The 17964-nt window shown below is 30.0% G+C and overlaps 1 protein-coding gene across 1 annotated transcript; it reads left to right on the top strand.

Annotated features, from left to right (window-relative positions):
• Positions 1–1679: 1679 nt before the first annotated feature.
• LOC129966991 (uncharacterized) lies at positions 1680–17695 on the top strand. The gene is made up of 6 exons (XM_056081616.1): positions 1680–1867; positions 7112–7167; positions 8612–8722; positions 11215–11253; positions 14983–15021; positions 17515–17695. Exons 1-6 carry the CDS (start codon positions 1747–1749, stop codon positions 17554–17556), a joined length of 408 nt encoding a protein of 135 aa, XP_055937591.1. The 5' UTR covers positions 1680–1746; the 3' UTR covers positions 17557–17695.
• Positions 17696–17964: the final 269 nt, after the last annotated feature.

The following is a 17964-nucleotide window of genomic DNA, read 5'->3' on the forward strand; positions in this document are numbered from 1 at the left end:
ATCAGATAACGGGAGGGGGGGGGGGCACATTTAAAATACAAATTTACCTTCAATAGACAGTATGCGAGAAAGTTTGGGAAGACTGTTTTCGAAAGACAATCAAAATCTTTATAAGACATTTGCGAAGTATTTCGGAAATACCATCCGTTTGTTATAGCACAATACCATCTATCTTGCGATCACTTGACATAATTTTTTGATGCAAAATGTCGGCAAAAATCATGAATACAATTATATATTTTTATTAATTAAATATCACTTTGAAATATTCAAAATTCAGAATTAAATTATCATCAAAATTTCTGCAAGTTATTTATTTTATATTTGTTTGCAATTTGCTTAATACTTTCGACCTGTATTATTTCTGAACGTATAAATATTTCTAGAAAAATTGCTTTTTATATTTTAAAGATATTTTAACAAAAGTGTCATGATCTAAGTTAATTTTCTTTTTACTGGATTTGAAAGATTTTAAATGTTGGCACTTTTTATTTAAAACGGTGTAAGGAATTAAAATTCCTTTAATCAAAATACAAAGTTTAAGAAATAAAAAATAAAAAAAAATCCTTCCAATTTATGAGAAAAAATTTGTACAGTCATTTTTTTCTTTTATATGAAGCAAATATTATATAAGTGAAGTCCGTAAAAAACATTGTAGCCTATTGTTGCAATAAAGTTGGAAATATTTACTTTATAAGTTGCTATTAGTAGAATATTTTTTGTTAATGATCACTGATATATTTTTAAAAACTTTTGAGATATATGAAAGCATAACCGACATGAACAACAGACTTTTTCAAAAATTATATTACTGTAAAAACTATAAAAATCTGGACTTAACTGTGTGCTATAAAATATGAAATCATTAGCTGATACTGATTAAAGTAAATAATTTTTAATATATTACAAATGTTTCGCTTTTGAAAAATATTTTGCAATTTGATTCTAGAGCATTTAAAATAGGCTTACAAGAATAGTCTTTTGAAATCATTAATAATCACCATAAAATTAATGTTATTTTATTTTATTTCATGATATTTCTAGAAAAAGTCATTTTTATTTTTATTTTTACAATGCTGTGTTACATACTAATTTCATTTCCTGCTCAAGGAAAATGTTGCAATTCAGAGGTGCATGCAACGCTTTAGAGATTCACATCAAAAATCGATTAAGTATTGTTTTCTACTATTTTATATTTTTCTTTTATTTATTTTCCGAAAAGAAGTAAGAATCATTTGAAAGAGATAGTCCGAGTATTTTGACAGAACAAACAATAGCCATCTTCCATATTAAAAATGGAAAATACGTCCAATCATCCAGCCCAGATTTTAAAGAACCTTGAAAACAAGTACAAGCTTGCGGAACAAATACTTTAACCATAATTACCGATACGAATTTTCTGATCTGGCCTTCGGACATGAAGCAGCATTTTCTTAAAAAAATATTTAGTTTATTTTTATTTTAAAGTTAATTACTTTGATACACGAAAGTACTATTTCGCTTATTATCACTTTTATGTAAAATTCAATGAAGCATTGTATTGAAAATTGAGGTTACAAATTCAGCGAAGAATGAATAAGTGTGGATTTTTTTCTGGGAATGACTTCTGAGATTCTGGCAACCAGGAAAGCATAATTTTTTTTTAATCGTAAGAATATGATATAAAAGGTTTAGAACTAGTACGGATATTTCACATCAGAACTGCTTTGCTACTCTAAACTATCGCATTAGATTTGGATTCCAAAAATGAATACATTTATTATTCTCACAATTTCTTTTGCTGTTTTGGCATCTTGTAGGGCCGATGATGACGACAAAGAAAAGAGGAGGGAAAGAGTTGTGTCTTTTTACAAGTGTATCTCTTGTGGTAAGTCAGATTTCTTGAAAATATTTTAGAGAATCAGAATTTAATTCAAAGGCAGACGATTTTAATGGAGTAGGTAACATTGTTATCGTGAATTATGACCGCTTAAAAACTGGTTTAAGATATTTCACCAATTATAGAACATTCTAATCGCCACAATTTACTATTCAGATAACAATACTGAGTTTTATATTATATGTACAAAATAAAATTTAATTTACTATTCAGATAACAATACTGAGTTTTATATTATATGTACAAAATAAAATTTGCTGAAAAATTATTTCTTTAACCGTTTTCGCATTTTCTATGGAATCATGGTTAACTTTTAATAACAAAAAGAAAAAATTAGTTCTTACAAATATTTATTGTGATATTGAATCATATATTACATATCGTCACAGAATTGATAACTAAACGTTATCAAGATCTTTTTTAATTTAGAACTTAGTTTTCATTTTAAAATTCATTCATTTTGCAATATTTTAGAATGTCACATTTTAAAAACGAAAATATATCTATAAACTACCCAATACATTTTAATGGATAGTATGGTCTATAAAATATTAGCTACTGCACCTACGACTTCGCTATTGTTTATCCATTTTATATATATGAAAGTAAAAAGAAAATATAATTTTAAATTGTACAGTTTTCTAGTTTTTACATTTAATCCCCTTTCAAGGTCTTAAATTTTAAATAATAATATACCTAATTAATTATTACTTAAATGATTTGGGTTAAACGACTTTTTTAGTCTCATCGTTTGGCGCATATTTGAAAAGACTGATGTCACAACTTCAAAACATGCGATTACAGCGGAGTTTCTAAGCTAATACCGACAACTTTAAAGAATTTTCCTTCAGCTTTATTAAATTACTAATATCCATACCTGGCGTTGCTCGGTATTAAAATTTTTCCTGCATAACATTCCAACACAGAAACTACTTTAGTATTATATTTGTATTTTTAAATATTATAATCTATAAACCTCTATTCAAGACAAAAGCTTTGAATTAAAGGAGAAATTTAAAAAAATGCTCGTAGAATAGTTCAAAATTTTAGCACTGTCCAGCAAAGCAGTACCTACAAATTTCCTTATTTTAAAATTTATTATTTTCTAAAATTTTAATCACAAAAATGAAATTGTTATTGTTGGAAAAGTAAAATTTTTCATTTTATAGTTATATAGTTTCGTAATAATTTCCTTCGAAATTTCAGCAGAAGAAGGCAAAATATGATTAATTTCTCATTACCTGAAACGGATGCTGTCGTCGAACATGTGCTTCAATTCTTTGCAAGAGCTTGACTTTTCTTTCCTCCACTTGAGACATTGACTTCTCTTCGCTTTTTGGTATCTTTAAATCATTATTTTAAAACAAATGAAAGCTTGGTAAAAGAATATGTATTAAAATAAAGCAGGAATTTAAAACAATATGTTTGAGTAGCTCAAAGTTGACAATAATTTTAATACGTTTGAAGTTTTAAAAAAATTAAATAACAGTTGAAAGAAATATTGTGCAAAAATAAAATTGATGTTTTTGAAATCATAAAATTTTGGATTTGAAGACAGTATTTAAATATTTCTATTAAGATTATTTGTTCCAATTTTACAGCAGAAAAAAGACGAAACTTTGGTTAATTTCAAGTTGATCGAATATTAAGTTCAATTTTGCACTTTGAAAAATTGACAGCACTTGTTTTCCTGTCTTAAAAAATAGCTATGCAAAATTTGGTTGAAATCGGCCTAGTAGTTTAGGAGGAAAAATGGAACATACATACATACGCAGCCTCAGTGACTTTATTTGTATTAAGATTTTAAAGCAAAAAGAACGGGAAATGAAAAGCATTCAGAATGGAATGACATATTAGTTAGAAAAGAGGATTGCTGAAATTTAAACACTCTTTCCTTTCTCAATAGATTCCTGGCCCACTTTACACAGCAGAAAGCTGGACACAATTTTAACTAGGTTGAGGATTGACGCACACTCGATTCACATACCGTTGATGGGAGACCCAATACCATTTTGCTCAATGTGTAATAGTCCTATGTCTGTTTTCCACATTCTTGTAGAATGCCCACGGTTATCTATACAGTGTCTTGCATGTTTTCAGAAATCTCGCCCTGATTTGGGCGAGTTGCCTTTCAAAATTCCGCATGTTGGCTTTTATAGTTAGAAAAAAACTGCTTTTTATAATCATATATAAATATTAATCATCCTTATTAGTATAGTACCATGTCTTACTTCATTGTTGCTCTTTTTTATGACTCACAGTTTTAAACTTTTAGACATTTGGATTTTTTAACATTCCATGTTTTGATTTTATTATAAATTGATACAAATATTTTAATTTCGTAATGTGGCGCAACTTAGCCAAAGATGGCTTTTGTGCCATAAAAAAAAAAAAAAAAAACTCAACTCAACTCTACTCTTTTACTATTACCTGTAAGGATACTTTACTGAGTTACATGGAACAAATTTTCTAATGCCTTGTCTTGCTTCATTTCATAATTCGGATCTAAGCCCTGAGTAGCAGATGCGTAAAATAATCTTTAAATGACAGGTATATTAAAACAATTCAAAAGCCCTGTAAGATTGTAAATGTCTGTCTTTTTTCCTCTTATAATATCAATAGATTTATAAGTAATAAAATTTCCTGACTGTTCGGCTACTGTTCGTTTCAGTATCCTGAGACGACCACTTTCCGACGATTCTATCTCGTTAAGGGGAGAGACGCGGAAGGATGAGTGCATTTCCGGAATTCTCCGTCATTCTTTGATCTTGATTACTGCCCTATTAGATATTTTTTTTGTATAATTTTTTTCCACGTGCATGTGAGTATCGTGTCATTTCTGACCGTATCATTTTAATTCAGTCTGCGAGTAATCCGAATTTATTTTATTGTTAAATGTAAACATCCCCTCCTTTCATCTTTCCTCTCACCCCTATTTTGACGAAGTAAGCCCATCCTAAAAGCGCGGAGGGTTTTAGAATTCGTTGTCAAACAATAATTAGGCCGAGTCAGTGGTGAAAGGATTAAGGATAGTACATTTATTTTATTACCATTTTCATTCTTAAGCATTGGCATCGAAATTCATAAAACCAATAATGATTCTTATAATTTTTAAAAATTCAAAAAAAAAACAAAAAAAACATTGCAGATTAATTCGTTTAAAGAAGAAAATGACAAAAAAAAAATCGAATGTTGTTAAAAAAAGTGTTATTCGTTTATTTTTTAAAATTTTTTTGAGTGGAAGGAAAAGGAAAGGGCTTAATCTTCAATCACAGGTTAAGCAGTTTTCAAAAGTTTTCAAAAGAAATGTCACCGCATACGTGCACTCAATTGTTTGCAAGTTTGCAAAGTAATTACTTGACCAAAACGCTTGCTTATATCGCAAACACATTTCTCATTTTGAGTTAAGATCTGAAGTAACACTGAATGCGTTGTACGAAATTTGGAAAAGTAAATAATGTTCAGGAACTGTAATCCGTATTCACTCTCCTGCTATTTTAGGATATCCAGTACTTGAATGTTAAACTTGGATGACATGACAGTATTGATTAAACAGAAAAAAAATTGTATTGAACTCGAATTTTTTTTAAAATTCGATTCTGTCAAAACGAGGCACAAGAGTGTCTATTGTAATCGGTTCGCATTAACTTTTCATGTGAATTTTTTATTTCTTTTGAGTCAATTTTTTAATTATTGATTATTTTTTAATTACTAAAATCTTTTATTTTTCAACAGAAAATATATTAATGTAAAATTCGTTACCCTTGACTTTTCTTAAAATATACAGTGACATTACCTACTATTATTTAAAATGACTGTATGACTTTTATGTACAAGGACAGATGCGTACAGTCATAAAACATCAATCAACATTTTGACAGCCGCATGCGTAACTGATAATTTTTGGAAGAGATTTCAATGTTTTAAACGTTATATGCAATCATGATATATGGTAAAATTTCGCATGCCCTTATTAAAATGTTTATAATTTTCACATTGCGTTTCGTTAGAGATAAATTGCTGTTCAATGAATGTAAATAAAAATATTTGAAGAAAATTATGGTAAATGATATTTCTTCTTATTTAAATAACATATTTATTTCGAAACAAATAAGAATTTTTGATACACTTTTGGTAGTTAATATTTTAACTAGAAATTCCTTATTTTAGAAAAAATCAATGACTTTCATTGATTATTTATTTGAGGATCACGTATTTTTGAACCATGAGCAAGGAGCGCACATCAGCAGAAGGAGTTCATATTTTTCCTGCTCTAAAAGGAAAAACGATTAATCTTCATTAAATTCAACTTACCTTAATTATTAAACACGGAAATTCTTCCATAGAATTCGGTTCCGAATCTACGACACTTAAATTGCAAAATTGAAATTTTATCCCGTTTTAACAAAGGAAAAAAGATGAAATAAATAAAGGGATTAGGAACGCAAGTCAGCACAGAATTTGATAAAAACATCGAATGTCATTGGACAATTTTATAGATCTTTACACACTTCAATTTCATACTTTATTTTGAGCATTTTTTATTATTTTTGTTCTCCATTGCTATTAACTTTTAAAAAACCGATATAACCACATTTTTATTGTAATTATGGATATTACAAATATGGCAGTCCTACATATTTAATCCTTTGCATTCGGTTGCCTCCTTTCGTTTCGTTCAGTTATATAATGTCCGGTTTTAAAGCAACTCTAGGGCTGTTTTGGGAAGGTGTTCGTAATTCTGAACCACGGTCAGATGACGAGGACAACACCTGAGCTGACACCCCCTCTCCAAGCTTCCACATCACACCAACGGGAGGACGTTTGCCCCCGACGGATTTAATGTACCCCAGACCCGCTTACATGACGGTTCTTCGGTGGAATCGGGTCTCGAACCTGAAACCCTCCGTTCCGCATCCAAGCATTCCCCTCCTCTTACATTCGGGTGCCTCCTCTCAAGCACCATTCTAGAGGATAAAACTTTTTGACATTTAGTTTGTTTATTTTTTGAATTTTGATTGTTAGAAATCCTATATAGTGGCAAGAAATTGTAGATTAATTTTTCGCGGAAATTCAGTTCAAAACAATTATATATATATTTTCGGAGCCATAAATCCTTGTATAAGTGAATAATTATGCATCGAATTATTGCACCGAGTGCAAACATTTAATAAGCACTTTTCTGAAGAATAATGATTGCAGTTTCTTTCAACTTATATTCTCTTATTATAGGATCTAAAGAAGCCATCACAGCGTATGAGAAATGTGCTCAATTGAAACCTGAGAAGGTAAACATTATTTTTGAAAAATGTTTTCAAACATCTGAATACTGTCTATTTTTTTAAATCTTCTCCGCAGATTTTTATTACTTCTCTTCCCAACCCAGCTTACTTGGAAAGTATAAAACTTGATAATCATAGTTATTGAATTAGTGCTTTAAAACCGTGGTGCTCAAGTTTTAAATTTTTGACACCTTTTTATTAATTTTAATCGTTATTTATTATTTATTTATTTTTCTTTCGCCACTCTCTCTTAATGACTTTTCTCAATTATTAAGAATGGTTTAAATTTATTTTGAAATAACTATTTTCGGAAACTTTAGAGGGTAGATGATCTAAGTGCATAAAAAAGCAACAGATTTTTCTTCCCAAAATATTTGCAATACATAGTGCCAATGACAGTTCAAATTCTTATTCGTATTTAATGAAATTAATTACATTTATCAAAAGTAACTAATAGCTTTAGGAGAGCTTATAGCTTTAAATTCCATTTTCATCTGCATTTTGACATTTGAGCTGTATGACATTTGAGCTTGACATTTTGAGCTGCTGTCAGATGAAAAGGACGATGCTTCAGCAAGCGCTTCTATTTCCATATCATGACAACGAAAGAATGTTTGCCTTCGATGACAGATTTAACGTACATCAAGTTGATATATAAAGCCAGAGAATCTAATTTGAATTCGGGACTCGAATCCACGATTTTGATGCTGAGACACAAATTTATCTACAATGTTACCTTTGGCTTTAGCTTTTTGAGTGACTCCAGTTAATGCCTTTAAATAAAAGATTGAATTTTGGAATAAAAACAGGATGGAGTGGGATTACATCTCCCTTAAGAATTCTTCAAAGTTTTAATTAGTTTTTGTGGCGGATACAAATTCAAATGATACTCAGAAGAATTTCGAAGAATTTCTTCAAATCACCTATTGATAATAAATTAAATTATGAAATGCAATTATAAACTAGTGATAAAAAATTGTTCTAATTTAGAATTTTTGACGAATATCCAAATTAATTTCAAATAGTGGCCATCGTAAGGAATTTATTCTATTATTACTGCTAATATGATTGTAAGTTAAAGGTTGAGTAAATAATTTCTATTCTTCTATTTAACTTATTTAATGTATATTCAATTATACTTCGTAATTAGGGTTGCGTGTAGATGTGGTTGACTCCAATTATTGCGACATGTTAGAAGCATAATTTTATTTACTTTTTTGACCGAGGCGAGTGCGCGAGCGTTCTGCAGAAAAGGAGAGAATAGCTTTTCAGAAGCATTGCGCAAGTCAATACTCGGATGATGGGCAGCGCGCCAGTTACGTCACACACAGCCTCGACGGAACCTGTAGTTTACAGATTTATGACAGGCATTCACTACAATATAGAAATAAACATCAGATTTTCTGTATGGGAACAATGTAATGACTATTTTTATTTTACATTTGTACAGAGCAAGATTCATCTTGAAGAATGCCTGAAAAAAGTGCTACCGGAAGAAATACTAGAGGACGATTCAAAGCGTTGGGATTATTTTTGTCAAAATCCAGCATCCCTTGGAAAAGTATGTTTATATTTATTCTTTTATCGTATGATTAAAAATTCAGTTTTTCAACAATATTTCGTTTCAGTATTGATATCCCCCGGAGGGGGAGGGCACCTCGCAATTGAGGATGAGAATCTTCCGGCATGGGGGTTGGTTCTCGCCACCCCTGTGGGTACACGAAAAGGCGGGAGATACTGACTCCTTCAATCGATGACGGGACGTACTTCTTTAGGGAAGGTTTGTACCGTAGCCGGTGATGATCCTTAGGACTCAACCACAGTTCTCGCCAGTGCTGCTGTCCGCTCATTCAAGTTTTTCTGTGTGCCTTCGGGCGGGTCGGAGTAGTCAGTCTATGACTTTCCATTATCGATTAACGAGATTTTTTAAACTACAAACATTATTTTAACTACCAATGGAAAAGGTATAAAAAGAAATAATGTTTCAAAATGCAATAGCGATTTCTTCTCTCCTGAAGAGAAAGTAATATTCCCGATATTCGTATCCAGAATATTTCTTTTGTAGTGTTCTTTTAGTTATTTTCCACAAAGTAAAAATTGGCAGATAGATTATACAAAGGTATTGCTTGCTATACAATTTTTCAAATTCTTGTTGAGATTACCAATTTTGTTGTTGCTTATGGCACTTGTCACAGATAAACCCGCTTGACGAAGTCAGTGATTTTACCGTCTCTCGTTTCAGTAGCGCCATCTAGGCCTAAGAGTACGTCTTAACTACTCATGCGTCACAGCCCTTCGCACGAGGCGTACTTTATTCAAACATTTCATTAACAGATCGTAATTTTGGCCTTAATCAAAGAACGATTACCTTTGACCCAGTAGCCCCAGTGATATTGCCTCGACTTGGAGGACTTCGTGGATAAGAAAGGCTTATTCGTGCACCATCTATACGGAGATTCTTCGGCCATCTGGGTTCGAACTCTCAACCCAACGCATGGCAATCCAACGCCCTACCAACCAGGCTATCGCGACCTGAGGTTACCGATAATTATATTAATGTGTAATCAGTTGGTATAGAACTCAAAAATGAATTTGTCAAAGAATGCAGAAATAGAATTTTTACATTATTTTTTTTGGCAATTTTTTGTATTCTTGTTCATAATAACTGATTTTACGAATATTCTCATTCAGATAATTTATGTAATAATTTAAAAAAGCTGAGAAAAAAGTACTATAACTTAACACATGGATCTCTCTTTATTGTTCCATAAGAAGAGTAACTGAAAACCTGAGCATTCTTCTCTTCGTATAGAAAACACTTTTTCTTTTAAAGTATCCGACTAGGTTCGGAGACGAATAAAAAAAACAAAAAAAAAAAAACATAATTTTTTTTTATTGTACCAAAGATCTAAAACAGACTTGAAAGGTCACTATTAGAAGGAAAAAAATACACTCATTGTCTTTCGTTTTTGAGGGAAAAAAAACTGTTATTTAATGAAAATTTAGCAAAATTTTCGATGTTAGGAGAAACAGAGTAAGTTAAAAAATAATAAAAATATTTAATTTTTATTTCAGTTATATATAGCTAAAACTACATAAAACGTAACATACCACAAGATAAAAATTATTTGAATAAATAACATTTTTATGGATATTTGAAGTTGCCGTTGTTGAATTTTTTGTCAAAATTTGTCTATGTTTGTGACTTAAAGTGTCTGTAAAATATGTCTAAATAAAGCTATCTTAAAATCTGCGGTCTATCACACCCTCAAAGGTTTTGGATGCGTGCAAACCGAATTTCATGAAATTTTATTGAATTGATTTTGAGATATCTTTTTTTTTTTTTCCGTGAACTGTGAAATATGCTTTCTTTAGAAAACGCGTTTAGATATTGTACTTGCAAATTAGTTCATCCAAATGCGCTGGAAACAGATGTAGTTTTCACGTTTTTTTAACAGAAATACCTAAAATTAGCAAACTACGGCTGAGTACGTAGAGAGTTAATATAAATATATCAAATACATTTTAGAGAATTTTTTGGTAAAAATAAAATAAATCACCCATATTCGGTTACAAATACCACTATTTCCATTTCATTTTTATTTGTTGTGTATTATTGAAACTACTGCATCTATAGTTCTGTCTTGCATACATTAAAAACAAAGTCTGCTTTAGAATCTACGAAATTTTAGACTTTATTTTCAAATCATTAAAAAAATAAATTAAAAAAGCATTTTTATAACCTAGTCGGATATCTTAATCTATCTTTTCTGTTTTACGAATCAATTTCTGGTTTATTATTTATGTATTTTGATTAATGAGACATTATTTAGTAAAATTATCAACAGAAATGTAATTCCGTTTAAAATTGTGAAAATATCATTGTTTGTTAATTATTAAGAATCCAAAAAATAAGTGAAAATACATTTATCTACTACAAAAAAAAAAAAAAAAAAAAAATCGTCAAAATCGTATTTTGTATACTATGCTTAAATTGTGATATCTGAACAATATTTTTACAAGTTTATTAATGAATGTTTCATTTTTTTCCAGACCTTTGACTGCTTGTTCATTGAAGAGTACTTCAAATCGGTAAGTTATCTATCTATACATTTGAGTTAAGATAAACGTGCATGAATTTATTTTGTTTTTAGCCATTTATACAATTACACTATCTACCAATAAGTAATTGAACACCTACGAAAAAAAGAGATAAACACAATTTATTCATATTCAATAGTTGGTAGAGCCCCCACCTGAGGCAATTACAGTCTTAATTCTCTGGGACATGCTTTTCACAAGTGTTTGGATGATGGACAGTGGTATTTTCTTTCACTCAGCTTGGAGAAGACAAGCAAGTTCTTTCACCAATTTTGGACGGTTGCTGCACTCTTTAATTCGGCGATCCAACTAGTGCCAGAGGTTTTCTAAAGGATTTAAATCTGGATTCTGGGCAAGCCAGCCAGTCCACTCTAGTCACCCCCAATGTCAACATACCAATCCTTGGTGGACCTCGCAACATGATAAGTGGCGTTATCATCCTGGAAATAATAACGATCCAACCCATAAAATTGCCTCAGCTTAAAAAGCACATTGTTTTTTAGAATAGTGGAGTAGCAGTCGGCGGTGAGCTTAACATGAATTGGGATCAAAGGTCCCAATCCATAACATGAGAAAATTCCCAGACCATAATTCCACCTCTGCCAAACTTTACTGTAGGCACAATGCATTCCTGCAAAAGGCGTTCTCCACGCATACGCCAAACCCAGACTCTGCCATCTGACCGATAGAGATTGAACCTTGATTCATCCCCCAGATAACCTGTTTCCACTCATCTACTGCCCAATTTCGAAGTGCCTTGCACCATCTCAACCGAGCAGCGCGGATGGATTTTGTAATCAAAGGCTTATGAGCAGAAGCACGACCATGGAAACCAAGCATAGGTGCTTCCTTGCGGAGGATATTTATTGAAACAACAGTCCCAAATACTTGTTGGAACTCCTGGAGTATATGGGCCATCGGTTTGGTGAGGTTTTTTTTTAATTTTTTTGGACAGCACTCTTCGGTTTCTGTCTCTTAGTTTCGTGAGTTTGCCGACTCGAAGCACATTCCGACAATTCCCATTCACATCTCCACTCATATTCACTTTTAATTACGAAAGCTACTTCGAATTTAGAATGTTGAACTTACTAGATATGCTCCTTAAGTATCGGCCATTTCTATGATATTCAGTAATTACGCTTTTCTCGAAGTCCGACAGCTCCGAATTTCGTCACATCTTGCATGCGACTAATGCCAATGATGTTTTCTACACTATATATAAGTACAGAAGGCGTGGCATAGATCAGGATTGCAGATATCTTCATTTGCATGGGTGTCTACCATACTTATTGGTAGATAGTGTAGATTACTCATCAACTACACGTCGAATCATCATCCAATAAAACCTTCGATTATCCAAGTTTATTGAGACTGGAATCACCTTAGAAAATAGAAAATTCGTTAAGTAAAGACTAAATGTTAAATCATAACTTTCTTTCTTTTGTCAAGTTTTCCAAAAATATTTATCTGAAATTGCAAAAATAAATCTGAAAATACTAAAACGCATTAACCGAACCATTTTAACCATATATTCGAACAATTCTTTCTAAGAAAATACACGACACATTTAAATACCCATCCCTAATAAGAACCACATGACGGTAGCGAATTTTTTACTAGGTAGATACCTAGAACTACTGCACTAAGAGGTACCGTAGGCAAGTCAATTAAAACAGGTAATTAATCTAGTTGCCATATAAATAAGTTTGTAAAAAATACAAATTCTATGAATTATAAAATACTAGCATTAATACGTTAAATTATTTAAATCATTCGATGTAAATAATAATTAATTATTATTTTATAATTATATAAAATAATAATTATGTGTAATATTTGGAATATTAATTATTAATTTAACTGGTTATGCCACATTCCATTTGACAGATCCCGTAAAACAATAATCTTTAATGTTAAAGGTAATAACTTTTCTGTAATCTATCAAAAAATTTAAATGCTTTTATATTACGAAAATCATTAAGTAATAATTAAGGTTAATATTTCAAGAATTCTATTATTTTAGCATTTTTTTCCTATGATATACTAAACAATAAAAGAGTGTATATTTTCTCTATTATTAAAATAGAATAAAATACTTGTTAAAATTAAAAATGTGTTATAATGTGAAACAAAATTGATCAGTTATTAAAAGGGAGAAGTCATAATATGCATTACTTGAAGCTTCAAATTCCCAAATCTGTTACTGATTATTAATGCAAATTCACGAATTTTACTAAATTTCATTGCTTCTTACGCACTTTTGAAATAACTTTTTAAAGATGTCCTCAAAAGAATATATCCCCCCTGGACAATGTGAAATTTTCCAACAGATTTACAATGCCATGCTTTTCTTGAAAATGCATGATACTCACATTATTTAAATTATTGCTCATTATTTAAATTATTTAGAATGAGATTTTAATTTTTAGTTTCGTTAAATAACATCTTGGATTATCAAAGATCACCTCTCAATAATGAACTCTTACTAACCTTTGGAACGTGAAAATCGGCTCCAGTGTCAATCCTCTTTCTGAAAAAATTGTTGATATTGTTAAAAAATGAAAAACATAATTCTATTTCTATTATCGGTACAGTTAATAGAAAACTCGGTTGGTAGATACCTAGATAATTGAGCTGTTATTGTACTTTTAAATCCTGTAAAATAGAACTAAATAAATTACAGTTGGTATTATTTAATTAAAAGAAATTACTTGGAATTCGTGAATATTTAAAGTGTTCTACGGATTAATTGATTCAAAACGGCAGCATATATCCAAAGTAGAATATTTCATAAAAATTGATAATGCAAAAAGATTAACTGTTATATGGTTAATCTCCTTTTATTGATTTTTATCCTTCGCAAATTCTCTTTTATATAATAACAAAATGAATAAAATTTCTTTTTTTTTACTTTAGATATCTACAAATAGGAATAAACAAGAACTCACAACTTATTTTAGAAATAGATAATATCTTAATACTATATCTTATTTTAAAAATAAATAAGATTTTGTAATAAGTAATGCAATTTTTTGAACTTTTTTTCTAATGTCCTCGTGGATTGTACTATTTATAAAACAAACGTTCCAAACATAAAGATCTTTATACGCTAAAGCATTTTTAGAAGCCAAATGCTATATTTAAGAAATAACTACATTCCGATTAAAATCAAGGAATAAAAATAAACATAATATTCTGAGGTGAGTATTCATATTGGCAAGGATTTTTAACTTGAGAAGCAATCAACTATGAATTCGGAAATTTTATATTGTTTGACATAGAAAATTTAAAATAAGTGTAATCTTTCCTGTCTGAAAGATAGAATGAATTCTTGAAACAGAGAAAAATATATATAAATAGAATTTACATTCTAAACAGACCTTGAATTTTATATCTTGCATATTAGCTATTTGCTGAAAACTAAAAAACTCTTGTTACTAGAAATATATATCTGTTTGCAATATTTTATATTTAGAATCCGTTGTGCGAATAATTCAAAGTGTATTTTTAAAAATATTTTGTTGATTAAAATTTAATAATAATATTCTAAGAATATAAGCTTCTTTCTTCGCATGTTTTAATTCAGTCGTGATTTTGCAAGCAATCATTATTACATATTCACTTGCAAATGGCAGATTGATTGGATCAATTCGACAAATTAAAATTTATCTTAATTTTAAACATTTTACTCATTTTTATTATTTATTGTTTCGTTTGTAGCTGACTGATGAAGATTTAGCAGCATTGATGAAATTCAAAGTAAGTTTTATTGCTTTATTTAATGAACACATTTGTTCTAAATAAAAAAAATATTCATTATAATAGAAAATAATACTCAATTAGATTAAAAAAAGATTTCATATCGCATTTCTAAAACTTTTGATTTAGCATTTCACGGGAATTTAAATTAATTAGTCAGCATTAATTGCACTACCAACTCGAAAAAAATTAGGTAGATAAATTTTTTTTCATTATTGTTAGTGTTTTCATTCCTTCTGAATTTTAGGCGAAAAACAATGAAATATTGCATTTTGAAGCGACATCGATAATGATGATATCGATATCATCATCGATAATGATGATATCTTTGATATCGCATAATTCAGCGTTTATGCAAAATATATATTTAACCTGATCTGTACCGTCACATTTAAATAAATAATTAAAATGCAGTGCATTCAAAAGAGCAAAAGCGTGCACAACTTCTGATATTTTCAGCAGCTGAGCACTTTGACATATATTTTTACATTTAAGCAAATAAATATTTCTGCTAGTTTATTTTTATTAGAAATTTATATTTACATAAATGTGGCAATACTGGTAATACAGGCAATACTAAAAAAATAAATAAATAACTTTTTAGCGTCTAGCTTCTAAATATTGCAGCAATCAGAAAAAAAATTTCATTCAAAATCGCTCTAGCATACCAAGTTTTATACGCTTATAAGCTTTTAAACAGAGAATGTTTTTGGGTTTTAGAGACAGACCATGAGCGGTGAAGATATACCGAAATTTTCTCCAAGTTGTATTATGAGAATCATTGTAATAAATAGTCTTCCTACCAAAAATCACAGAGGGTCTCGGTTTCGGAAGTGGAGGGTTTCAGTTCGAGACCGGATTCCACCGGAGAACCGTCGTGTAGGCGTGTTTGGCCTAAGCTAAATTCGTCGGGGCCATACGTTCATCCACTGTATGGTGTGGAAGCTTGGAGAGGGAGGTGCCATCTCAAGTGTCGTCCTCTTCATTTGACCGCTGTTCAAAATTACGAGGTCCGATCCAAAATATCCTTAGAGTTGCTTTAAAATGGAATGTTAATACAACTAAACTAAATTAATTTTACCCGAAGATGGCGAGTCATTAAAATCAGCATGCAATGAATGCCCCTTTCTTTCTTTCCTTTTAATATCTCCGCCAGTACAGCTCAGGTGTCGTCCTCGTCATTTGACCGCGGTTCAAAATTAATATAATCCTAGTGTCGCTTTAAAACGGGATGTAAATATAACTAAACTAAACCTACCTAAAATCAGTATCTATTATGCTTATTTAGCAAGCATGCGCAATATGGTTTCAAATATGACTAAGTAAAAGACCAAATTGCATGGTATTATAACACAAATAGCGAATTCATTACCTTTAAGATAGCAAATAATATGAAAGAGAGGAATTAGTCCTATATGGAAGACAAAACATTTTCTCTAGAAATTAATAGAAAAGTAGTAATTAATAAAGAATAAAATATTAATAGAGGAAATGGTAACACATGTTTCATTTAACCAGAAATTTTTCAAATGAATGCGCCTGCTTTTCAACATGAATACATATGTAAATGAAAATAGTGCTTTTTCATTTTATATTTGTTTCCTATTATGTTGTCCATTTATTGTGAAAAAAATTATATCGTCTGTAAATTCATTGCTTCATCCAACAAATTATACAAATAATAAATTTTTTTGTGAAAAATACAGCTACTTCATGCTGTAATTAGGTTCGTATCAAACATCATCCCATTCCATTAAGATTTAAACTAATAGCGACAAAATTTTTTGGGGGACATTTTTTTTTTTTTTTTTTTTTTTTTAGCATGGCTCTAACTTAGTCAAGTATCTTTCTAGTTCTACCTTTTTCTTTTCTTTTCTAATACCTAAAGAAAATTGTCCCTATTAACGATGAAATTGTTTGATGAAATTTCTTTATTAGCACGAATATAGCACACAAAATCCACTTAAATATGAATTGTTTCAATCATTTTGCATATCTGTGTAGAAAAGCAATACATTTTTTTATCAGTTATTATAAAATTATTTTCTGTATTCTATTTTTTATTTTGAATATTTTACAGTGAATCCCCCTTTTTGTAATGAAATTTATTTCTTATTTACTTATGATTATAAGCATTTTAATTTTAAGAAATTACAGGAAACGTATCATATTGTTCTTCCCTCTCTATGTGTTGATAATCTCCTAAGACATTTCTTATAATCTCGGTTTTTATCGCAACTCTATTTTAAAGCAAAATGCATATTTCAAGCCTTCACAATAAGTCGAAATTGCTTCCAACCTCTGTTTTTCTTTTTTAAAAAAATGGGGACAATGAAATTTTTGTTTAAAAAAATAAATAATGTTATCTCATTTAATTGATATACTTTTTTTAATCATGATATAATTTTAATATTGAATTGCTTGATTTTTCATCAAGGTATGAAATGAGGATAAAATAGTTTTGGAATAATGATATACTCTTTTGTATTTTAGGACTGTGCAAAAGGAATTAAAGAACAGTACTGCAAAGAGTAAAGAGGCAAAGAGATATTTTATATAAATTTTATATCGATGTTATTTTATTATTTCAGAATATGTTTATGATAAAAGAGTTTTATATAGTAGTACTGTAAAGATTTTTATGAATAATAAAAGTATATCTAGATTATAAAAATGATGTGTGTTTATTGGTGTTAACTAATGTAACTATAAATAATAATGATTACAGCATTTTTAAAATATTACAGAAAATGTTAGTTTAAAAAATCAGGATTTGTCCTCGTCATCTGACAGCTGTTCAAAATCACGAGGTCCGTCCCAAAATAACCCTAGTGTTGCTTCAAAACGGAAGTTAATATAACTAAATCAAACCAATCGGAGGTCAAGAATTGAGTTCAAGAACTCCGTGACGCATCCCTCAAATCGGCAAGTTATGGATAAGTC

This window comes from Argiope bruennichi, chromosome 4 (assembly GCF_947563725.1).
Source record: "Argiope bruennichi chromosome 4, qqArgBrue1.1, whole genome shotgun sequence".
Classification (NCBI taxonomy): Eukaryota; Metazoa; Arthropoda; class Arachnida; order Araneae; family Araneidae; genus Argiope; species Argiope bruennichi.